Genomic DNA, 25695 nt, shown 5'->3' with positions numbered 1-25695 from the left:
ATCCCGCCAATGAAGGTCACTAGGCGAATATGATGCTTCGCGAGTGCCTTTTTTAAGTGGCCCCCGGCTCATCAAACGCTTTCAGCCTGAACAAGGAGACCCACTTGGGCCCGCCTCGGACTTCAAGCTTCAACGAGTCCTGGTCTCGTTCCAGCACCTTAAAGAGCCCTCGTATGATGGCTGCAGCGCCCACCGAGGAGCATCCACCCGAATGAGGACCCGCGGAGACGTCTCAAAGTCCCTGAGGGTGTTGACCTCCGATGTCGGGTGTCGAGATGGTGAAGTTAGTCGTATTTTCAAAACTGCATCTCTGAGCAGACGCAGCCTTTCTGAGTCGCTTAACCCTGCTCTGATATCCAGCACAGAGTCGGCGAGGAGGGGCGGATTTTCCCCGTACACCATCTCCGCAGGGCTGGCCGTGATTTCCTCTCGTTGGGTTGTATGGAGCCCAAGGGGGACGAAAGGCAAGAACTACGACCACGACGGAGCCATTAAAGCGGAATTCAGCGTTCAGTGCTAACGTTCCAGCATACCATAGGGTTGTGGATGGTATGCAGTAGCCCTGTGCCATTTGAAGTCAAGGAGCTTACCTAACTCCGAGAAAATAGTAGACTCAAACTGTGTTCCCTGGTCCCTGATGATTACGGCTGGTACACCAAAGCGCCGAATCATATGATTGTACCGTAATGTTAGAGAGAGGTATCGCTTTATGCCACCACGTAAACCTGTCGATGATTGTGAGGCAATATTTGAATCCATGCTAGGCTCGCAAAGGGTCGATGATGTCGAGATGGATAGTGTGAAACCGCTTGGTTGACCGAGAGAAAACACCCGCTTCCTGCCGAACATGCTTGTTAATTTTGCACTTCTGAGACGCGATGCACAACCTGGCCCAAGAGTTTACGTCCTTGTTCATGGACGGCAAGAAATATATATCAGTGACTAACCGGTTTGTCGTCCTGATGCCTGTTTGAATGCTTCCTTGCGAAAATCGACCGGGTCCCTTATCTGAGGTCTCGCAGAGTAAATAAGAGTTTGAGGAAAACAGTAAACTCCTTGAATTTGTATTTGGAGTGTGCCTTCAGGCTCTGAAGCTCCGCGGCGTTTTCCTGTGCCTCGGCAATTGCCGTATAATCGACCGAGACGGGGACTGTGACCTCCGAAATTCGGGATAAAGCGTCTGCAACAACATTTTCTTTTCCAGATACATGTTGGATATAAGAGGTAAACTAGCTGATATAACTGAAGTGCCGAAGTTGGCGAGGAGACGCTTTGTCCGGCTTCTGTTTAAGCGCGAATGTAAAAGGCTTGTGGCCTGTGAACACAGTGAGTGGCCTGCCCTCAACGAAGAAATGTATTTTATAGCGAGGTACGCAGCGAGTAGCTCACGATCGTAGGCGCTGTAGTTGCGTTGACCTGTGTTGAGCTGTTTTGAAAAGAAGCTGAACGGTTGCCAGGTTTAATTCACCCGTTGGTGCAGGGCGGCGCCTACCGCTGTATCTGAGGCATCGACGAACACAGCTAGGGGAGTATCTGGCTGAGGAAATGCCAGTAGTGTTGCATTAACAAACTGCTATTTGACCGATTTAATCGCATGGACGGCTTCAGCAGACCACGCAACCTCGCGGGAGTCTTTAGTTTTGGGTCCAGACAAGTAGGCGTTCAGGATCGCTTGGTGATGAGCGCTCTTGGGCAAGAAACGATGATAGAAGTTTAACAAGTTTGGTGCTTGGTAGGGGAAAGCTCTCTATTGTCTCAACCTTGTCTGAGTCAGATTGTATACCGTCAGGGGTTACTAAGTAGCCGAGAAATTTCACCTGTTTCTGTAGGAATCCACATTTTTCAACGTTTAAGACAAGTCCGGCCACAAGGAGGCGTGGAAAAATGTAGTGCTCAGACTCAAAAGCGGAAGCTACCAAAACATCATCCATGTAGACGAAGCAAAAGCTCAAGTTTCGCAAGGCAAAGTGGATGAATCTTCGGAAAGTTTGTCCAGCATTGCACAAGCCGAAAGTCGTCCTGGTGAACTTAAAGGGTCCGAAAGGTGTGCAGATAGCCGTCTACAAAATGTCTTCGGGAGCGACAGGGATTTGGTGATACGCCTTAGCTAGAACCACGGTCATAAAAACACGGCAGTTCGTTAGAGATTGCGCAAAATCATGGACGAATGCAAGGGGGTATCGGCCTGATAATGTCTGAGCATTCAGCTGACTATAATCTCTACATGTTCGCCATTCACAGTTTGGCTAGGGAACCAAATGAAGTGAAGAGGATCAACAGTTATTAGAAGGGCTGCAGATACATGTTTCATTAAATCGTTGAACACTTTCTTTGCAACTACGAGCTTCTGGAGTCAAAGTGGACACACTTTTGACAAGACTGGACAGCCGGTAGTGTTGATGTAGTGCTGCACATAGTGCTTAACTGGCTTAGGGAGACTACTTTCCGTAGTAATATTGCGATACTTTCTGAGGAGTGTGTGAATGCAGTGGACAGCAACATCCTCGAAAGTCATCGTAGTAGTCATGACAGGTAGAAATTTTCCCTGACATCTGCAATGAGGTTGCGGGCTCTATCAAAGCCTTGTTCTGCAAGTGCACCCGAAGCCCATAGTGACACAGGAAGTCTGCGCCTAATATGGGGATGCTAATGTCGCCATAACGTAACGCCACGAAAACTTTTGGCGCGGTCCGAGACTCATATCCACCTGCCTATAGCAATAAGTGTGGATGGGAGTTCGCGGCCACCGGTCGTAGATTTTGCGGAATTAGGGTGTTTGGATGGGGTACAGGGAGAACTAACACCTGAGCGTCCGTCTCGACCAGGAAGCAACGTCTGTTTAGGGGGTCGAAGATTGTAAGGCGACGTGGTACTGCGCTTCGAGACTCGTTTTTTTGTTGCGTTAAACGTGCATCCGGTGGTACCTTTAGTCACTGAAGCTCCGTATATCCGATAGTACCAGCAAATCGTCGAGGCCGATAAGGGGTCCCAGAGTGCGACTGCCTGAGCGCCCATGTCGGGAAGTAGACCTTGACCATGATTGCGATCGAAATCTACCTCCCGAACGCAAAGAACCAACCGTCGCTTCGAGCTTTGTGACCATGTAGGCCAGTGTCGTCACGATACCCTTTAACTCATCCACCCCTCGAGTCGTGTCTGGGGAAGCTTCCGCGACCGCGAGGCACGCGGACACCTCGTGTATTTTATCGACCGTGGAAGACAACACCTCCAACGATCCCGGGTCCGTGCAGGCCAGATGGCACAGGTACCCTCCGACAGCTGCTACAGCCAGAGAGACTATAACAGCTCTGAGCTGACCCTATCTCCACCCAGCTATTTCATTTCCCGAAGCAACTAGCTGGAGGCACGGTCACCTAGCGTGAGCTCATTTAGCAAGTAATTAAGCTTCGCTTCCTCACTTACTAAAATTCGCCGTATCAGCTGATCCTTTAGACGGACGTCCGTGACGAGTCTGATCTCCTCGTCGAGACCGATGAGCGCGTGGTTGAACTGGGTGGCGTCCATCTTGACGCCTGCCCGCGCAAATTGCGCCTCAAGTTATCGGATTGCGCCGCCAAACGAGATGCACCCTAAACAAGACTGCCACCAACGGCGGTATCAGGCCTTCCGCAGATTTCTCCTCACGCGATAGATTCCTATTAATTCAGGGGATCAGAAAGGGAAATGGAAAAGGACGGAACACCGGAGCGGCGGAGGCAAATTCATAATGGCGCCACACACTCTACATTGAAATTCCCATTGTCAATTCGTAGGGTCATATCAAAGGCGTCTTCCCAACTGTCATGATTCTTCGAACTGGAAAAGCGAACCGGCCCAGTTACACATCGATAGGTCTCTGTTAATAATAAAGTCGAAGAAGATGTTGATTTCCAAACTGTCCGTGTGTTCCGCACTTGTATCGCAACCTATCAAAAGGATAACTTTCCTTAATACGTTGGTAAACGTCAAGTGATGAAATTCTACGGGTGATGCTGATCGGTTGTGAGCAAGTTAAACCGACGCGATGTACACGTCGTCCGCTCCCGTCTGATCCAATCTAGCTACAGACAGGTCGCTGATATTCAAGTCAGTAACAACTCAGCCCCTTCCGACCGTGGGGTCCTTTTTTAGTGCAACGTCGATGTTTCCCTTAGGGAAGAAATTCAGTAGAATAGCGAAACAGCCCTTCTAATTGTACAAATTTATGTCGACTATCTTTAGCATGGTTTGTTTGCCAGCTTGCTTTGTCAGACCATAGATTTTCATCTCCTCAAAAATCGACTGATTCAAGGTCGCCGTCCAATTTCACTAATGGAAACGCCTTGACCTTTGTTTCCCTGACTCCCGGCCGCACTCTATAGTTTTCCGGTAATTCTAACTACTCACAATTTATGCACAGTAGGAAATATATTGATTGCCATCTTACTTTGGTGAGTTATAGCGGATCAACCACATCTGGGCACCATTATTCGCGGTTACCTGAAATGCGATTCAGCTATCCCCTCGCCCCTACGACTTTCCAAGATGCCCATACTACTTCTCCACCCCCTGTTTTCGGTAATTAGATGCGAGGAACTGGACTCATGAGAATGTCGTCATATGGGATAATCTTCTGCCTCACACTCTTTGGCATAACGTAATCAAATAGGAAAGAGACTAATGAAGCTTGAATGTCCAGTAAATTGGCAGGGCTTATCTTCCAATCGGTAGAAGGATTTCGGGTCAAGTGGAAAATGCCAGAAAATCTATCGTACACATGGGTCTCAAAATTTAATTCAATAAACGAATTCACCATGTCTCAAATAGCCACCCTTGACTGTCATTTGAAAATGAGCCAAGTTCTACTCCTTGAGGTATGTCATCATAGTGGTGGTAAAGAATGTAACTTTAAGCATAAGAAAACCTGGTATTTGAAACAAAGAGTCACTTACCAACTAGCCATTTTATTCATCTTGTCAGCTCCTTGAAAACTCCGAAGTATTTGGCTTCATTGTAGAATAAAACTACAAAAGTTCTCGCTGATAGAAAGCTCCCTTTGATCCTTTTTTCTTGAAATCATAAAAACCATCAATGCAACAATGTACAATCCAAAACAGCTTCACCTCCAGTTTAGTGTTACATATAATGATACCACTCGCTTTTACACCATTTCTGAAGCACCTTCCAACCATTGCATGCTACATTGTAATGGCCACACGAAGCACCTTTGAATTCACCTGGCAACATATTTCCCCAATGCACAATCACGTTAAACATTGCAAATCCTAAAAATAAGCTCACTTACCACCCCTCCTATAGCAAGTGCCCACTCCAGGCTTCAATAACAAACCGGAAAAAGAGTCTCCACTCAACGTGGCGGGGGTCGTAAAAGTTTCCTGAAAGAATGTCTGGACCATTTTTATGGGCTGCTGTGATGGAATGTTAAGCCGGTACCTATGTTTTTTATTACAGCAATTTTTCTATCCTTAAAATGATGTAGTACTCGATTTCTACACGACAACGCTTTATTATGTCGTGAAATTCACGTTCAGGAATCAGAGATTTCCTATGCTCGCCTCCAAGGACGAAAAACACCAGCGAATTTTTATCTGAGATGTTCTTTCCTTTGTTAAGTGGTTGTTGGCGGGCGGAGTCGTTTTTCAGGAGAGATGTAGAGGTTTTATGGTAAATGAGATCAATGTGAGGGCATTCAAATGTTCTGGTTGATGAAAGTAATGTTGGCTCATATAAATTTAGGGGATGATGATTCCAGAGGAAAAATAATCAGGGAAACTCATCATGGAAGCCATTTGCTGCAGAGATACTTTATAAGCAGAAAGAGCCCGGAATGAGGAGAAAGCGGAGGATCTAAGTTCGGAGAGAAGAAGAAAATCATTTAATTCCATTTCGTGTTGCCAAGGAAATATTATGCATAGGAAAACTTCCGCCCCTTGTTTGGAAGTTAGCACCATTTCGCAACATTAACGCTCCCCGAGAACATTTGCTGATAGCTTGCGTTTTTTCACCCAAATTGAGACCTGTCACGTACACTCAGTTCAAAGGTCATGAAATCTTGATACCTACTTCCTGCTACCCTCTTTTTGCTTTAAATCCGAGTTGAACTTGGATAATTATTTGCAGCCGAATGGACTAAGCAACTTTTATGATACCAAAATCTAAAAAACATTACACCAGATGAGACGGACCATTCACTGAAGCGGCTTTAATGGAGGAACTAATTTCACGCTTGAGCTGAGACTTAGATAAATCGCTTCCTTGTTTCTCGTTGTCACTGTGGCGGGTTTTATCCAAGTTCAATCATCGGTTGCCAGGACTCTGATGGATTTCAGATGGACACAAGCGGACATCTATACATTTCAAACGTTTTTAATCTGGACCCTTGTTTTACCGGTTGAGCTGCACTGAAAGAACAACTCCAAACATCCTGGAACAAGCTTTTAAATAAATTGATGAGTGCTATTGGACAGGACGCATTCACCCCCTAACAGTATAACAATTAAATTCATTCCATTCATCCAGTCATTTGCAGGACACAAGAAAAGACTCAGAGACGCAGCGTCTATGCCGCAGCCAAAAGCAAGACAATATTGCGAAGATACAAATGTATCTAATATATTTTGTATGTTGACAATATTGCAAGGGACACGACGTAGAGTATTTGGCCAAATGCGAAAGTCAATAAGATTACATGAAAACGGCAAAATTGTCCTTAATATTCAGCACTTCTCACACCACGTTCAGGGAACATTAAAATAAATTGGTCCTCGGGAGTATCGCAAAAGAAGATAAATGCGACAGAGACTTTGAGATATCACCGGAACGTGATGTGTCGATTATTTTCCAACATTATAACCGTTCGGCAAGGACGACCAGGTGAAAGGTGGAAGACAAGCTAACGTTCTAGTCGTGCAAGCTCCGCAGGACCTTTGACGAATTCCATCAATAATTGGTCATTTTGGCCTTTTATGTCTCATTATTATCCGTATCTGGTCTTCAGTCTTCACCCTGACATGATATCGACATGATGCAATCCTATTACCCATCATTCGTGCCGAAAATCGAACCAAAAGGGAAATCGAAATGGTGGGGGGTTGTGGCCACTACTTCCGATCTCTCCGCAGATCCAATATTAGTTTTTGGATGAATTATTCGGCAGAGAAAGACTAATCAGGTACATTAGATTGGGTTCGGTAATGGAACGGGTCTTCTGATGGAATCGATGAAGCCTATTGTCCTGCAAATGAAATGACTTTGTTCGTGTTTAATGAATATTCTATTGTGTTCTGGGGGTTACTGGTGGATGGGAAAATGAGCATGAAATCGTGTTTGTTTGAGCACATTCCCCGATTGTGGAAGGAATACATTGGGATTCTGCATTTAGTAATTCAGTCAATCTGATTAAAAATCCGTTTCCTATATGCTGGTAAAGACAAATCATATTATTCTCCTGGCATAATAGGGATTGGGAATTGGGGCTCGGAATTAGGAAGCACAATATGCATTTCCACCTAGAGAGATTCATTGTGCTTTGCCCTTTGTTTTAATTAATATGGACAGTCTCAAAGAAGCAAATGCAAACGCAATGACCAGAATCATCTATGCCTATGCTGGTAGCCTAAAAAGCCTAAAAAGTGGTTATGCCTACACCATTAAAGTACATCTCCAAACAACGCTCTTCACCTAACTGACTATCCCCTGAGTTTCCTATCTGAAGAGTTTCGCAGATAAATTTTAATTTGCTGCAAAACTTAGTTACCAATGTTGCTTTATTTGTCTGCTAAATTAAGATGCCAATTGGCCTCACTCGAAGCCCACTTACATTCCCTGCATCTCCTCAATTCCTCACATGATAGGATCGGTAGATATAAGTGGCCGCTCCGGGGAGCCCAGGATTAGCGTGATGATGTGCCGTTTTGATGCAGCAAACTCCTAAGAACGGGACTACTGTGAGAAGACCAAATCAAATCTTCAGGACCAGCCAGTAGCATTCATGAAGGATAGTAGCTTCCCCTTCCTCACCCTCTACCCATATGGCTCAAAAGCTCTCCAGTCTTGTTATAATCGGGCCAAATTCTCCTTAACTTCAGATAGCGAACCTTCGCGATATGATGTTAGCAACTGTTAACCATAGCGAGTAGATTCCACCCCACCAAGGGAATGCCAAGAGCAGGGCCTTTGAGGGTACTGACCAGACTATTCATCACGTGATTGCATGCCCCACCAGCCGGCAGGATGTCATTACTGAGTTAAACGCCTGGCTGTCGGCCATCATGGCTATCTTACACTTGGGGCTCTAACATGCCCCAGCCATCAACAGCCTTCCTATATCGCCAGTACTTCCCCCTATAATAGACTGGTGAATTCTGAAACTAGGTTCCACTGTGTGTACTCGAGAAAACCCTCACACCGACTCCACAGATCATCTTTGATCCGTTGGTAAAAAATATTGTGACATAGCCTTGCAACACGTCATCAGTTCCCCACTTTGCCCTGTTTGGAAGTCTTACAGCTAAGTTCCTCGTGTAATTTAGATTGCTAGGAAGTATCGAATTCCGAGGTATGTCTAGGGCATTATTGTCACTGTAGGAATTGGCTGACCATTTTCGGCATTCACATAGTCTAACGGCACTAAACGCTACAGCGTATTTAATGTAGAACTCCAGGGGACGAGGTGCAGCAGTACATTAAGAGTGTCTCTTGCGCAAGAATGAAAAGCCACAGTAGCTTCTACACACGTGAATCTGAATTTTTCATGGAGAGTAAACCGGAACCAACAAAACAAAATCGACGAAATGTCAGGGAACTAGGAAGAGCTGAGCGTGTTTGGCCGAAGCACACAAATGCGTCGTTAGCCGCAGCAATCAGCGAAAGAGGCAGCGAGAACTGACATACCCGATGTGACACTGGGACGCCCAAATAAAGAGGAAGCATTACCAAGTGGTGCGACTGACAGAGCGGGGACGGTGACTCCAATACCCTGTAGTGACCCTATTCCGAAAAAAAAACCAGTCAGAATTGCTAGTCTTGAGCAGGTGGATTCGGGCACGAACCGAGTGCAAGTGCAGTCGACGGTCCTAGCTGGAGCCAAAGAGAAAAGGCTCATCAAGAAATGTGCGGCAGTGGTAAAGGTATGCGGTCGGCAACGATCCTCCAGAAGAACGCTAGCAAAAGCGTCAAAAGCGGGCTGAGGGAACTGAAGGAACTATTGGATCAAATCTCCTTCTACAAGCGCACGTAGAGAGCATCGGAAGACGATAGGAAAGCATAAACAACCGCACTACCCGCTGAGAACGCTGCTTGGGCCAAACAGATCGCAGATAGCCCAATGCAAAGCGAACTGGGGAAAAGGGGAAAGAGGACCACGTGACTGAAGGAAACTTTATCAAAGTAGTTTCCAGGGCGCAAGAAAAGAAGACGAAGGAGGATAAGAGGAAAAAACTGACTACACCGCCAGAGACTCGTCTGTTCAAAGACAAGGCTGCAAACCAAAAGCCAGTAGCAGAAAAAACGAGGTAATGAAGAAGAACTAGACCAAGGCTCTACTAATTAAGCAGACGGAAAGTAAGACTTTTGCGGAAGTCGTTAGTGAAATCCGCTGCATGTAGCCAATGCCCCCATGGCCCAATGCCTCAATGGTCCCCACCAAGTGCCATAGATGTCTGGACTATGGATGCACGTCGGTAACTTGCAACGGGCCGGAGAGGGTAGCATGCCGGAGATGGGGCTAGGTAGGTCCTCAAGTGAAAACCTGCAATGAAAGCAGGGATCGTGGTGAGTCTGGTGAAAGTATCAACACACTGTGAGCTCGAGGCAGTGTCCAATCTTTAGGGCGAAACTGGAAAGGGCTAGGGCGCGAATGGCATGATCCGCATTTTACAAATTAACATGCACCAGAGCACAACCAGTCACCAGTTGCTAGCGCGATTCAGTGTTTAGATAGTCGATGTCGGACTTTCGCCACCGGCTTGATGCTCTGAAGGACGCCGTTTCGAGCATGGGGGGTGGATCTTGGTAGGCATTGATTTTTATGCTAGAGCCCTTGATTGGGCATGCCTCAGCCAGACTCCGGAGGGAAACGGATTCTGGAAATGGCGGCGAGAACCGGACTCATAGTTTTAAACACCGGATTCACACCAACGTTTCAGCACCCAGGCTGAGGAAGAAACATTTCTGACATGCCGTCTGGTATATCCATCGCCATCTTTTTCGCCTTAAGAATGCCAAGTGTGTAATGCGCAACACTGTATTATGTGTTCTTGCTCAGAAACATGGCCTTGAACGTGGGTTTCGGCGGCACTTGACACCGTTCCGCCAACAAGTAATGGCGAAGATACTCCTACTATCTGCACAAGAAAAAAGTTTGCTTATCATCCACCAAGATACGGTACAGCAAATACAGTCAGTGGACCATGATTTTCCAATTGTGTGCGACGAAGCCTAAAAAATAACAACTGCTGAGCAACTGGGTTAGGTAATAGACAACTTCACTGTGCTTTCGGGACTATCATCACAGCACGTCTTTTATGAGATGCGTGATCGATCTATCCATCGATTATCTGCCCCAGGATTATTGCCATGTGCTAAAAGTGCCAACTCTTCCTTCATAGGGGGCGATTCCTTATTCCCGTCTCCTTTTTTGAGGTATATACACATCTGCGGCTCTGCAAGCGTGGAGAGCGATCTAAACACCTCCTGCTTTCACCATTAATTCTCTTCTTCGTTGTATTTGGGCTAGTTGCTAGTCTTTTCCCTCAAGGCCATATTTCGGAAAAGTACTGGAAGTCAGATTTAACCGAAGTTATTAGCAAGCCACGCCTACCGGAAAGGAAATATCATACGTTTTCCACCAGCCGGCAAATTACAAACATTCTAGTTGAAAAATTTGCCTGCGGTGTTCCGAATGTGCTCGAAGAAGCTCCCCTTCGTGGCTATCATGATACCCAGATATTTCACCGTTCGCTTCTTGATTTCCCCAACCTAAATAGGCAACGATTTCCAGCAACCCCCTGCTTAGTCAAGACGACCAGTTCGGTTTTATCCAGAGGTAGGGAGAATCCATTTTAAGTTATCCATCTGCTGATTTGCCGAACCACTACTCCTCGTGAATGTTGAACTTGTTCGATTATGCGCGCAAAATCATCCAAGTATCCTCCCAAGTGCAATTTCTTACGTTTTTCGAGCCGGTACAAACTATCGTATTAGGCGTTCAGAAGTTTGGACGAAGGATAAAATCCCGAGCGGCCGTAGATATGACCCTCATTCTACGGAGTCTATCTCCCTCCCTCGATGTCCACAAAAGGTAGCCTCAAATAAGAAAACAATGTTCTAATGCACCACCTCGCAAAACTGTAGGCGATTTTACACATAGCGTCACAAGGACCACCACTTATAGAGTGTGGCGACTGCGGACACCGCTTGAACCACTTACACAACGGCATCTATTGGGGATCGTCCCCTCTAAAACGATATTATTTTGGCGAGAAGACTTCAGCAGCGCATAAAAGAACCGTACACTGACGGTGCCTCCGGGTCGCCCCTGCTTTTGCTTATCAGTATGAGCCTTGTATTTTTCTAGTGGGAGGGAGAAGCACCCGCTGTCAAATGCGCGTTGAATATAGTTAGTAGCAAGTCCAACTGACACTTCATGGACAAGAACGTTTCTTCCAGTTCCATAACAGCGACGACTTGGCATTTTTTAGTACTCTGCCTCTTATTGACAACGGCAGCTCGGACAAGGAGAACAGGAAAAAGTAGCTGCACGATATCTTCCATCTTCACTGATTCCATGGAACATCGTAGTGATGTAAACGCTGAAAAAATCATTTCCAAACAAAGACCCTAAACCCCCCTTTTCGGCCCCCATAGCCCAGCAGAAAAATTGATCCCATCTCTTATCCAAGTGACAGTAATATCAAATATATCGATCCACCGCGATGGTGAACGCCTACCTCTGTACAGCTCTCTAACGAGCAAAAACTCAGCTCTCCATTCTTGCACCATCCGCCAGATAGTGAATACCTGCGCTCCTATGCAAATGCAATTTTTCATTGAAGAGCTGCCAAAGCAAAGCACGGGGAGCATGAGCCACGTCTTTTTCTGCGGAGCACAGTATTCACTCAACGCGCAAGACTTCACTTCGTATCTCGGTTTGTCACACTTGAAACAGAAAGTGTTTCTTTCCTGTCCATTTGCAAACCTCAACTATGTTTCCACAGGCCTAACGGCTTTACTCCGTCTGAGCGCATTGATGGCCAAGATCGTTTTTCTTCTGCTTGGAGCATCGCTCCATATCCGCATGAACTATGGCGGCTAGCCATTTTATCCACACAACGCGGAACTTCACCAGATGTCATGCGGTTAAGAACCGTACTGAAGTGTTCCATCCACCTCTTCAGCTGTTCGTCATCGTGACTGCTGGGATCGACCACTAAGAACCCTCACAGAACATTCGAAAGGCTTATAGCCACCTTGATGCGGTACATGATTTTGAAATCAAGGAAGCTTCCGCTTCCCAGGCCACCGCAATAACAATTTCCATTTTGTCATGGCGCATACTACGGTGAACGTCCTGGGATTTAGCATGGCATCGAAGTTCAAGCGCTTTACACCCAATATCACTCGCAAGGGTCATGAAAGTCCTGGCGGTTTTACGTGAGTACCTACCGTGTAGGCATAATCCCACGGTCCTCTTCGGACACGGATTGATTTTGGGACCACAATCGGGCTCAGCATTCATACCAGTGGATGCGAGGCCTATCTAACACCTCTGCCGCAACTAAGGGGTACAGCACCCGAGTTGTACAGCGGAATCCACGCTTGAGCTCCGAGGAGCTCTCCCCGCGATGTAGGCATAACCACAACCGCCATCAAATTCCCACTAGGGGGCCAACTGCAAATAACCGTTCCGAGAACACATCCTCCAGGAATTCTCCTGGAGCATATACTCTCAGAGGCCGTCCCGGTTACCAGATAACCTCCGGTGAGGCTTCATTCCCGAAGCCACTTCAAATGAGTCCCTTGCAGACTCGGGTCTGGTCGCCATCCTCGACTACGTGAGGACGGAACTCTCCAACGGGTTAACTGGAACTCGCAGCCTTCAATCCTTTCCGTTCATCGAATGGCTTTCAAGATTCCGCAGTCAGCTAGATCTTATGACGCCCCTTCGGTACGTGGTCAACGTAGCCCCCGAGAAAAGAGCAGTTTGATGACGGCCCAATGTTTATCGATATTTTCAGAGGAGTTAATAAATGTATCTGCTTTCCGATCAGCTAGACACCTCACCTACTGTCAAGCGACAACTCGATCATTCTGCTTTCGAAAAGTGGCGGGCCCAACAGGCAAGCGAAAGCTAACGACTACCGCCCCCCCCCCTCCTTTGGAGGCCGAAATCAGCACCTCTATTGTTACGCAAAATGAAGTCAATTGAAACTCAACTAACCTTATGGCCTTGGCGTGCTTGAACAATGTGCCAAAAATGACGCGGCAGCGGAGTCCAGACCATGTTTCCACATCACATGTCCGAGCAACATGTTGTCAAACCCAAAATTGGCGTTAAGATCACCCATCGCGATCACAATGTCACCTTTACGAAACTTTCCCTGAACTGCGTAACATTGTACAATTGTGATGGTCTTTAACCTAGATCTGAATCTTGCAGTTAGAAGTCTGTCAGAAACAGGGCTCGCAGGACAAGAAGGCACGCTTTGTGGCAGCCGTCAGAAGCCACTCGACACAGGATTGGCATCTGCTACTATTTGGCTTTCCAGAGTACAAAAGCACATTGTCGCCAAAGATATTGGAGAACTCTCATTAGTCGAACCATCTTACTTGGCTTAGACCCAACATGCCCAGTTTATAACGCTGGTCAAGTCGTAACCGTGAGGTCAACTCCTATTCGAGGCGTTGTAACGTTTCGGAGCAATAAGGTTTGAAAATGTCAGGTTGATTACCCACAAAATTCTATCCCTTTTAGTCGCCTCTTATGCCAAGCAGGGAAGACTTTGGGTGTATTCTTAAGCCCCAACTCACAGGGCATGCTATATTTAGACATGTTGAAATTCACTTGAAAGACCATTTTGACAATATCCATCAATTAGTACACTGTAGATAACGTTTTCCATCCGTGGCAAATGCAACCTTCGCTGAGCCAAGTTGCGAAGGTTACCTAGATGCTACCCTTATACTGCACAGGGACACACCGAACATTGATTACGGATCGTCTGCTTTGTGTGGCAATGCTTCAAACTAGGCACTGAAAATAGATAAATAGGTTTGCGTTTAGTTTTTTGCCCATCTACTCAGAAGACTTAGGAGGTTAGTCCTTATTATCAAACATTGGGGAAACTCCGGAATATTTTTTAATCACTAGATTTCTCAAAAGATCTAATAAATTTAATTCTGAAAGTAAAAAAGATTTATCCTGAATATAAAAGATAGAGTTTGGCATGTTATTTATCCTTTCACTGTTATTAGCCTCTATAATAATACTATCATTATCCTTCTTTCAGAATTTGAAAAACCAAATAATGACAACTAATCTGTGGGTTGAACAAGTAAGTATTACTTCGGTTATCATTTCTGATTTTGCGTAGATGTATTAAGCAATTTCTCCGAAATTCCCTAAAGCAAAACCGACTCAAAAATCCTCTCCAAAATTTCGTTTTAAAGTTTGGGTGCTTGCTCCATAATTTTCCGCTTTTGGTCAGCATCATCATCATGAACGGCACAACAACCGGTATCCGGTCTAGGCCTGCCTTAATAAGGAACTCCAGACATCCCGGTTTTGCACCGAGGTCCACCAATTCAATATCCCTAAAAGCTGTCTGGCGTCCTGGCCTACGCCATCGCTCCATCTTAGGCAGGGTCTGTCTCGTCTTCTTTTCCTACCATAGATATTGCCCTTATAAACTTTGCGGGCTGGACCATCATCACATTGAGCCGGATTTCATCCGCAACCGGACGGTCATGGTATCGCTCGTAGATTTCGACATTGTGAAGGCTACGGAATCATTCATCCTCATGTAGGGGGCCAAAAATTCTTCGGAGGATTCTTCTCTCGAACGAGACCAAGAGTTCGCAATTCTTCTTGCTAAGAACCCAAGTTTCCGAGGAATATATAAGGACTGGCAAGATCATAGTCTTCTACAGTAAGAGTTTTGACCCTATGGTGAGACGTTTCGAGCGGAACAGTTTTTTTAAGCTTAAATAGGCTCTGTTGACTGACAACAACCCTCGCATTTAACTCGGCATCACGGATCACTTTCTCCAGAGCCAGGTTAAGAGGACGCATGATAGGGCATCCCCTTGTCGTAGACCGTTGTTGATATCGAATGGTCTTGAGAGTGATCCTGCTGCTTTATCTGGCCTCGCACATTGGTCAGGGTCAGCCTAGTCAGTCTTATTAGTTTCGTGGGGATACCGAATTCTCTCATGGCCATGGACAGTTTTACCCTGGCTATGCTACCATATATGCAGGGGCTAAAAAGTGTATTTCTAGCTGACAAAGGACACACTTCTCATTTTTTAAATAAAGTTGTGAACTATCGGGAATAGGCTTATCCATACATATGTCAACACACGATAGCCTCTTAAAAGCCAACCTTCGATGCGTGTCAGTAGAGACTCACTTCCAAGCAACAGCACAAAAAGTGGACTACGAACAAACGAAATCTGCAAAAAGAAACGTTTATATTGCATAATAAGCAACTGTGGCTGAAATAGAGAGAGGCCCCACTATCGATTTCAGGAGCCACAAAAGAAGTCCTTAAACAAAAGGAACTCACAAAAGCAATCAACCTTCAAAATAACCACATAAGACCGATCACGTACATGTGTGTACACTCGCACATATTTCCATATCCTTATCCTTATATCCTGGCCATATTGGCTTCACCAGCACCGGCTCGTATTAAACATTTAACCAAATGGAACTACTTCACGGATACGAAATAAGAAAAAAAAGCCCGTGTAGGTTGGGGACGGAAAGGAAAGAAAATTGTATCCTTACGGCTGCTTTGACTAACCCAAAGAAGCAAGAAAAAAATCGATAAGTATATAAAAAGGAAGCAATAATAGAATGAGACTGAGTGTTTACTCAAGGAATATTTAGGGTGTTTCTGGTCCATTAGCGCTCCAAGTCAATCATCCTGGCAACCATCAATGGTATTCACCAAAAACATCGAAAATTCCCGAAAGTCACCCTTGGCAACATTAACGTGTCACTGTTGATTTGACTCGATGGAAATCACAAGAAATATCTTATGATTGACGATGTAATCGGATGTAGTTTGGGTTTTGTGTCTGGCGAGTATCTTTAGAAAAAAGCCATTTCATGTTAAACACTCGCATTTGCAAAATAATCGGAAACTCCATCTTTTATGCATGATATACCGAAAGTTACATGCAGATATTCGTCTCGGTTCATGGACTGGTTTATTTTGAGTCATCATCCGCCCACATGAGCTCTTAAATTCGAATCTCAATTATTTGGCGGAAGAAGCATGTGAGGACCACTCTAAAGCTAAGTGGCTGGCATAGTCTTGGAGTGCCTACGTGATCCCCATGGCGATAACTATGAGAAAGTAGTACTTGAGAATAGTCTAGTTGTACTTGCATCCATGCCAGGTAGAAGAAAAGTGTCTACCTTTCTTTTCTTTCCACTAATTTTCTTCCTATCCTACGACTGACTTTCGTCTATCATTACGCCAATGAAGTCCTTAATTTAGTTCACTCATCTGCGTCCTGTAAGATTTTATTCATTCAACCGGACCCTAAGCTACTCAACTGAGAATACTCTAGGTATGCTTTGGAGAGCTCCTCAAAAAAGGCTGAAAATCGAGTGGTATTCATCAGGACCACATTAGGAGGTCCCTTTGGTACCATTCAAAGAACTTGTGAGGGCTTCCCAAGTACGCAATACCCTTATTCAAGTATCACAGTTCTCGGATCTTTATTATAGTAGAGAAAATGATGGGTCTCTAAGGGTCAACTCCAGAAGAGCGGATTCTAACCTCTCCGTACGCTCTTGCACTCTCTCAGGGAGTCTTCCTCTGTGCACTGAATCTATTGCCGAATCATGTCAAATGGATATTCCAAAGTTGATCCCAGAAATGTTTCTGTAAAAAAGGTTTCCAAGGCTTCAATTCCATGTGGCTTCTAAATAATGTTGTCAGTGCCAGAGATTCTGAGAGGGAAAGTACTTGACAAATGCAGGGAATCCAATCCAATCTGTTGACACCTTTGTCAAGACCATGGAAAAGACGTTCAATTTGGCCAGTTTTCTTCTGCAGAAAATCTTAAAAAATGTGTCAATGCTAAAAGATAGTGATACTCGTGGTGTGGTCTGACTTATGATTCACTCCCTTCCGACGAGTTCGTACGATTGTAAGCATCGGCAAAGGGTTGTTCTCTACGGTTTCTCTTAATAGAAGGAATAAATGGAGTTTTCCTAGTTCCCCTCGAGGCATACAAGGCTCATCATCATCATCAACGGCGCAACATCCTGTATCCGGTCTAGGTCTGCCTTAATAAGGAACTCCAGACATCCCGGTTTTGCGCCGAGGTCCACCAATTCGATATCCCTAAAAGCTGCCTAGCGGCCTGACCTCCGCCATCGGTCCATCTTAGGCAGGGTCTGCCTCGTCCATCTCATGTCTTGCAACGCTGTTACATCAGCCTTATATTGGGACAGGGTATTGGCTAGCTGCTCAACAGCATTCAGTCTGTACAGGGAGCGCACGCTCCATGAGAAAATGCGCAAATCTTTAATCCGTTGTCGTTGCCGGGTTCGTCATTGTAAAATCCATCCTGTCCGAGCTCCTTCTGTGGCTTCGTAACATCAGTTTTCCGTGTAGGGTTGTCAGCCCTTCCCAACCCCCAACCTGGAGGACCAGTTGGTACATTTTGTCCCGTTCCTAGGTACGGGAGGCTCGCCCTCATCCTTCTGCAGTTTTTCATAAAGAAAGAACTCCCAGCGATCACCACGTGGAGGTGGAGGTAGGATTTGGTAGTGGAACTATTGGTGTTGGTTCAGCAGGCATTTATGCTCCATCGTGGGTACCAATCCACATTTCGCCCTGGGACCTATACTACCCTTTGACCGCAAGGCTCAACCGGCTGAAAATCGATTGGTTTAAACTCAGACCGACCTCACCCAGAAGACCCTTGGCTATCGAAAACGGATTATGATGGATTCCTGGGATCTGCGCACGCTCCTCGTCAACGATAACGAGGGTCCTCCGAATGTTCGCTTGCCTCTGCTCGAGCCGGAATTCGAACAATATAAGCTTGACATTCTGGACCTAAGCGAGGAAAAATGGTAGGACTTCGAAAATACCCTTTCCTTCCTGCCACATTAATGGCAATCTGGTTTTGTATTCTGGAAAGCGAAGTGGTAGCAGACGCGAATCCGGTGTCAGGTTGCTTTTGACAGCTACCGAAAGGCGCGCTCCCTTGACCTGCGAACCGGTTTCTAAAAGACTTCTAAGGGACAAAAATGTCAGGCAATGACGGCTTTACAGTTTCTTACCAGGGCGGAGTCTTTCTTGAGGATGGGCCACAGGGTTTTTAGTCCTGCTAAAGTCCTTGAAAGGATAGAATTTACCTGGGGCACGGGTGATAAGCGTGTCTTAAGGGTTATTCCCAGGTATTTTGTGGATTGGACGGAGTGAATGGTGGATGTTCTGATTTTGATAGTGAGGTTACGGGTGTTGGCTAGCATCTTGCGGGTAAAAGTGGCTCTACCGCGAAAGCCGATGGCTTCACATTTGCTGGGGTTGAGGAGAAGTTTCCAGGAATGGAGGAATTTGTTGAGGGTTAGGATTATGATTTTAATGCGGTTTTGGGCGGATTGTATGCTTCGGGAAGAGGTGTAGAGGATCAAGTCGTCAGCGTATTGAATGGTTTTACCAGCTTGGGGGAAGTTGGTATGGTGCTGAAGTGGAATATCGGCGGTGTATAGGGAAAATAGGGTTGCTGTCAGAACTGAGCCTTGGGGGATTCCTGCAGGAGGACTGTATGGGTCGGATATGGTATCATGGATGCGGACTAAGGATTGGCAATTCAGGATAAGTCTGCATAGTTGCGGGTGGAATTTGAATGTGTGGGAGAGTTTGTAGGTGAGGCCTTCATGTCAGACCGCGGTGGTGGGGATGTTATTGTTTAACTGTAGGAGGATGTCAGTTTTGAGGACTAGGAGGGCGTGTGAGGTGCCGTGGCCACGCCTGTTGGCAACCTGGAATAGGGGAATAATGGTGTGGTCGATGAAGTGTGTTGGAGCATGATATCATGGATCACGTGCTCGAAAATTTTCGATGTTACGTTGAGGAAGGAGATGGGGCGGTAGTTCCCCGGGGAAGCTGAAGGTTGTTCCTGTTTTAGGATTGGGACGATGTGGGATTTTTTCCATGGAGTGAGAAAGTGTGCAGATAGGAGGCACAGGTTGAAGAAAAGGCTTAGGGATTTTGCAAATTTTTTCAAGATGATAATAGGGATGTGGTCAGAGCCGGTTGAGTTTTTGTTATTTCGGGAAAGGATGATGGATTCACTGTCTAGGGTGTGACGGCTTGTATTGGTAAGCAGTAGGGTGTTGTCTGTTGGGGTGGTGGGATCGGGAATTGGGTGTAAATGAATCATGTGGTAGGAAGGTGGCGGATGTCTTGGCGCACCGCAGTTTCTGTGGGTTGGTCGGACAGTGTGGGGGGTTGGCGGTCGGGAGGGGGGGAGGGGGGGGGGGGGGGTGTGATGGGTGGCCAGAAAGCTGCTAGCAATCAGGTCGGCGTGGGCTTTGGTATTGTAAGGAAAGAAGCTGGCTGTGCATGGTTTCGCAAGGCAAGGGCAAGTACCACGTAGTTTGCTGATTAAGGGAGATACTCGCGAGCTTCACTGCGTAGTGGTCAGCGGTTGAATGAGGCGTGCCAGGGAGTAGATTCGTGACTTGAGGAAGTTAACCTGGGGAGCGTACCTGTGTCGGTGGAGTTGGCGCCGTAGGGTGGTCATTTGCTTGATAAGGTCAAGGTGGTGGGGTGGCGGGGTGATCAGGCCCTGGTAATTTAATGGTCTGAGAGGGATGGTTTCGTTGCACGCTTTTTGTGTGATCTCCGTGAACTTTTTCACGGCGAAGCCAATTTCAGTAGAGGGTGGGAATGCTGCGTGTAACAGTTGGGTAACCTATTACCATTGGCGTTTATGGTGTGTTATACCAGGTGTTATGCTTGGCGTTTAGGTCGCCCCCTAATGTCGAGGGACAAACGTTTGTGTTGACTAACTAAGTGGGCTTTGAAGTGTTGCGCTAGGTTGGAAATGTCAGCAGGATTAAGGGTTTTGTCGGAGCAGTAGAGGCTACCTAGGAATATGATGGAGGAAGGTGTGGTGACGGAATAATAAAAACCATTGGCGCAACAATCTATATTGCATCAGGGCCTTGAAGTGTGTTAGAGCACTTCATTCAATACCGTCCCGGTACACTGCAGGATTGCAGTGCCTTGTAGGAGGCAATGTGGTCAGCATTGCGCTCGCCCGAGACTATTACCCTGATTTGACTCAAGTACCCATTCACAGCTGAGTCGACTGGTATCCGACGTTAAATCACGATACAAATCCCACTGCCACCAGTAAGATTTGAACCGCGACCTTCCGTACGACAGCCTTGTGCTCCAACCACTCAGCTATCCGGACACTAGTAACGGAAACGACGGTTAATTCCATGGATGGGGCATGGATTCGCTACTAATATGGCCGTGTCCCCGCCTTAGCGGTCAATACGGTCGGAGCGGAAGGTGGTATAATTAGGGATGTGGAGCTTATGTCTTGGGTTGAGTTTGGATTCAGTAAGAAGAAGTAGGTGAGTTTGTGGACGCAAAGGAAATTGGTCAGTTCGTGGTGTTTCTGTCGATTGATAATAGAATTCACATTCAGTAATACCACTTTAGTGGACATTACTGGAGGACACTTGCCATAGGAAGGAGAGGAGCGCGAGCCTCTTCTCCATTGGTGAGGAAAAGGAGTTGTATGTGGGGAGGGATGTGGTGAGTTGGGAGGCTAGTTGGGCGGTGGATGCGTTGAAAAGCGAGAGGATCTCGGAGTCGAGGTCAAAGGTGGATACAGTGCGCGAGGCGTCCCTAGTCATTGCAGCGGATGAGAATAGAGGGGATGTAGGGTTATGTGAAGGGGGAATCTGAGCGGATTTTGGTTGGGGATCGGTTTGGTGGGAGGGATGGGAAGCGACTCGCAGATGTTAGGTGCTCCTTTATATCATTCGTAGAACACAACATTACTACGAATTATATTGAGCGCAAATCCTCCAATTCTATTGACCAAAGCTTGGCCAGAGCTGAAAATATTTTTTTGAGAGTTGCGGGGTCCTAAGTCCGCTTCGATGACGCTGCTCCCAGGGCAGAGGTGAGGCAGCGTGTAACGATTTGCCTCTGCCCTGGTAAGAAACCGTAAAACCGTCATTGTCCGACATTTTTTTAAAGTTTGGGTGCTAAGCCCTAAACGATGGGTTTGTGAACCAAAGAAAGAGGGAGTAAATTGTTCCCCATTTGGTCCGGTCCGGCATCAAGTCGATGCGGACTTCGGACCCCACAATTCTCAAAAAAAAAAGAATATTCTATGGGAAAGATTTCGGTCCAAGCTAAGGAGCACCCCAACTGTACAGTGCTATGCAACAACGGAGACTTCTGATATGACGAAAAAGGATGTTTTCTACGAGCAGTTACACGCAGTCCAGGAGAGACTTCCACTGGGTGACATTGTAATTGCGTTGGGTGATCCGAATGGCAAGGTGAGTTCTGACAACTAGCTAGGATATGTGATGAAGAAATACGAACTTGGAGACGGCAACGATAATTATGGATGGTTTTTGGATTTCTGCAGCGCTTCACCTCCTCATTGGAAACACATTATTCAAGCATAGATCCTACCATAGAGTCAGTTGGGTTTAACCGCTACCATAGGTGGCAGAAGTATTTTACTAAGCGGAAGGCAGATACACTGAGTGAACCTCACCCACTCCCCCCAGGAGCATATTGATGAGCAGTCCCGAAGAGGCGCCAAAAGGTCTGGCTGATTGTAGATTCGGGCAAGCGGATCGATGAACGGTTGGGGTTGAAGGTTCTATTGTTCGCTCGAACTTCAATAGGGCGCCAAATCACGAGAAGTTCAGGGATGCAGAGGAAGCCGCAAAGCACAATGATTTCAGAATTGTATATCGTATCACGAAAAAAACTATATATGGTTGCTAATCTTTGGTCTTATGAAGGACGTCAACACACGTCTTCTCATCCACGATGACGAACAACCGAAGAACCTCATCACATCCGGTGAGATTGCTCCTCTTGTAGATGAAATGGCTAGTCACCGTATCATACGGATGGAGTGCCACAGGGAGAAGAGAAGTCATTCGGGCCATAAATGCACTCAAACAGGGTAAAGCCGTTGGGCTCGGTGCTCCCCCTACAGAGTTATTTATCTCTGCACCTGCGGTTACTAGAGATCTACTACTTCCACTCGTACAGAAATCTCAGTAATCCGAGACTTTTCCTAAAGAGTGGAAGAAAGAGATGATCGTTAAGAATCCAAAGAAGGGACGCGTTTTGAATATGATAGTTGGTGGGGTTTCTGCGTGCTCCTTGTTGTCGCAAAGATAAAAGCTAAAATAATCATGGAACACAATAAAGAACATCTCGACAGTTTGGTCGACAAAGAGCCAGCAAGGATATATATCATGACGCAAAATGTTACGTGGTGCATCGCGGTTAAATCTTGGAAGATTTCCAGGTCGAAAGTGAAATCCACCAGGGTTGCATCTTATAACTGCTATTATTATTTTCCGAGTTATCGCAATCTCAGCAGATGCCGAATTTTAGTTAATACTAGCACTATGTCCCAAGCATTCAGGCTCGGACGATCCTAGCTACTTAAAAACTAAAAGGGCGCTGGTGATAGTGGCCGGTGGAAGGTCAATGGGAGAATCCGTCGTGAACTCCCCGCAACATCGAACACGTATACAGAATGGTGTACTTCTGCATGGTTTGAACCAGACTGTGTGAGACTTCCAGGACATCAAGGGATTCCGTGAGGGATTTAGGTACAACACCTGTAGCTGACAATATTATGCGAACTATAATGACCCGCTCGAGATGCCAAATTTCTTTGATTTCTCGGCACAATGGCTCATAGTTCACCTTCTTCTCTCCGTATTTCCCTTCAAAGTTCCTATTATGGGGGCTACCAGCATCAATAATATACGCGGAGCGACCTATCTTGTCAACTAACAGTACATCAGGCTTCTTATATGGAATATGGCGATCACTTAGAACTTGCCGAACCCAATACATGCTGTCAGCAGAACTATCAAGTACTGCTTCCGGCTCATATCGGTAAACAGGACATGCTCCCATGATTAGCCCATGCTTGTATGCAATGTTCGGTGATCCATCAATCCTGACATACAGTATTATGCCTGGTGATGTATCGCACCGGTGCCATAACGGTATGAGGATGGGAGCGACTACTTAGCCGGGTGTTGCGTTTGGGAGAATCTCAACAGGTGATAAGAAGAAGCTTTTTTGGTAGCAGTGATTTTTGTCGAGCGTGTCATCAAGATCGAATGCACGAAGTTTGGCTAGGAGCGCAGGGTGCCATCATCATCATCAACGGCGCAACAACCGGTATCCCGTCTAGGCCTGCCTTAGTAAGGAACTCCAGACATCCCGCTTTTGGCCGAGGTCCACCAATTCGATATCCCCAAAAGCTGTCTGGCGTCCTGACCTACGCCATCGCTCCATCTTAGGCAGGGGCTGCCTCGTCTTCTTTTTCTACCATAGATATTGCCCTTATAGACTTTCCGGGCTGGATCATTCTCATCCATACGGATTAAGTGACCCGCCCACCGTAACCTATTGAGCCGGATTTTATCCACAACCGGACGGTCATGGTATCACCCATAGATTTCGTCATTGTGTAGGCTACGGAATCGTCCATCCTCATGTAGAGGGCCAAAATTGTTCGGAGGATTCTTCTCTCGAATGCGGCCAAGAGTTCACAATTGCTAAGAACCCAAGTTTCCGACGAATGCATGAGGACTGGCAAGATCACTGTCTTGTACAATAAGAGCTTTGACCCTATGGTGAGACGTTTCGAGTGGAACAGTTTTTGTAAGCTGAAATAGGCTCTGTTGGCTGCCAATAACCGTGCGCGGATTTCATCATTGTAGCTGTTATCGGTTGCGATTTTCGACCCTAGATAGGAGTCAAAGTTGTAGACTCCGCTCTTTATTCTTCCCGTTTGACCTGTGCGGTTTGATGTTGTTAGTTGGTTGGTTTTCGGTGCTCACGTTGCCACCATATATTTTGTCTTCCCTTCATTGATGTGCAGGCCAAGATCTCGGGCCAATCGACGCCTGCTCGACCTGGATGAAGGCAGTTTGTACGTCTCGGGTCGTTCATCCCGGGACGTCGGTATCGTCAGCATAGGCCAGTAGTTGGGTGGACTTAGAAAGAATCGTACCTCTTGCATTTACCTCAGCATCACTGATCACTTTTACCAGGGCCAGGTTAACGGGGACGCATGATAGGACATCGCCTCGTCATAGACCGTTGATGATGCCGAATGATCTTGAGAGTGATTCTGCTGCTTTTATCTGGCCTCGCACATTGGTCAGGGTCAGCCTAGTCAGTCTTATTAATTTCGTCGGGATACTGAATTCTCTCATGACCGTGTACAGTTTCACTCTGGCTATGCTATCATAGGCGGCTTTAAAGTCGATGAAAATATGGTGCAACTGATTGCCAACAGTTTTTCCATCGCTTGCCGCACAGAGAAAATCTTATCTGTTGCTGATTTGCCTGGAGTGAAGCCTCTTTGGTATGGGCCACAGATGTTCTGGGCGTATGGGGCTATCCGGCCTAGCAAGATAGTGGAGAATATGTTATAGATGGTACTCAGCAACGTGATACCTCTATAATTCGCTACACTGCGTGATATCTTCCTTTTTATGAATGAGACAGATAATGCCTCGTTGCCAATCGTCAGGCATTGATTCGCTGTCCCATACCTTGAGCACAAGTTGATGAACCACTTGGTGTAACTGGTCGCCTCCATATTTAACTAATTCGGCTATAATTCCATCGGCTCCTGGCGACTTATGACTTTTAAGCCGTTCAATGGTTCATCAAAGTACTCAACCCATCGCTCCAATATACCTATTCTGTTGGAAATCAGATTTCCCTCGTTGTCTCGGCAGGATCAGCATCGTTGTTGGTAAAACTTCCACGCCTGGTGCGGTTGCCCCCTATAATTTCTTAGTTCACAGACTTGTTGGTTCTCCCAGGCTTCCTTTTTCCATCTGCGAAGTCGCTTCTCCGGTCGACGGAGTTCGTGATAAGTCTCTGCACGTACCTGCGTTCTTTCTCCGTCTGCAGTTTTTCATAAAGAAAGAACTCCCAGCGATCGTGGAGGTGGAGGTAGGGTTTGATAGTAGAGCTATTAGTGTTGGTTCAGCAGGCTTTTCCCAGGTTTTATGCTACATCGCGGGTACCAATCCACATTTCGCCCTGGGACCTATACTACCCTTTGACCGCAAGGCTCAACCGGCTGAAAATCGATTGGTTTAAACTCAGACCGACCTCACCCAAAATACCTTTGGCTATCGAAAACGGATTATGATGGATTCCTGGTATCTGCGCACGCTCCTCG

The 25695-nt window shown here is 46.3% G+C and overlaps 1 protein-coding gene across 2 annotated transcripts in view; it reads left to right on the top strand.

Annotated features, from left to right (window-relative positions):
- Positions 1-25695, top strand: part of LOC119653858 (acetylcholine receptor subunit alpha-like) — a 391561-nt gene that overhangs the window by 201729 nt on the left and 164137 nt on the right. For both annotated transcript variants that reach the window (XM_038058922.1, XM_038058916.1), the window contains one exon: positions 14508-14552. In XM_038058922.1, coding sequence (XP_037914850.1) covers positions 14508-14552 — 45 coding nt within the window. The remainder of the gene's footprint in view (positions 1-14507; positions 14553-25695) is intronic.

Source organism: Hermetia illucens, chromosome 1, assembly GCF_905115235.1.
Source record: "Hermetia illucens chromosome 1, iHerIll2.2.curated.20191125, whole genome shotgun sequence".
Classification (NCBI taxonomy): domain Eukaryota; kingdom Metazoa; phylum Arthropoda; class Insecta; order Diptera; family Stratiomyidae; genus Hermetia; species Hermetia illucens.
This window is presented reverse-complemented; position numbering and strand designations above follow the sequence as displayed.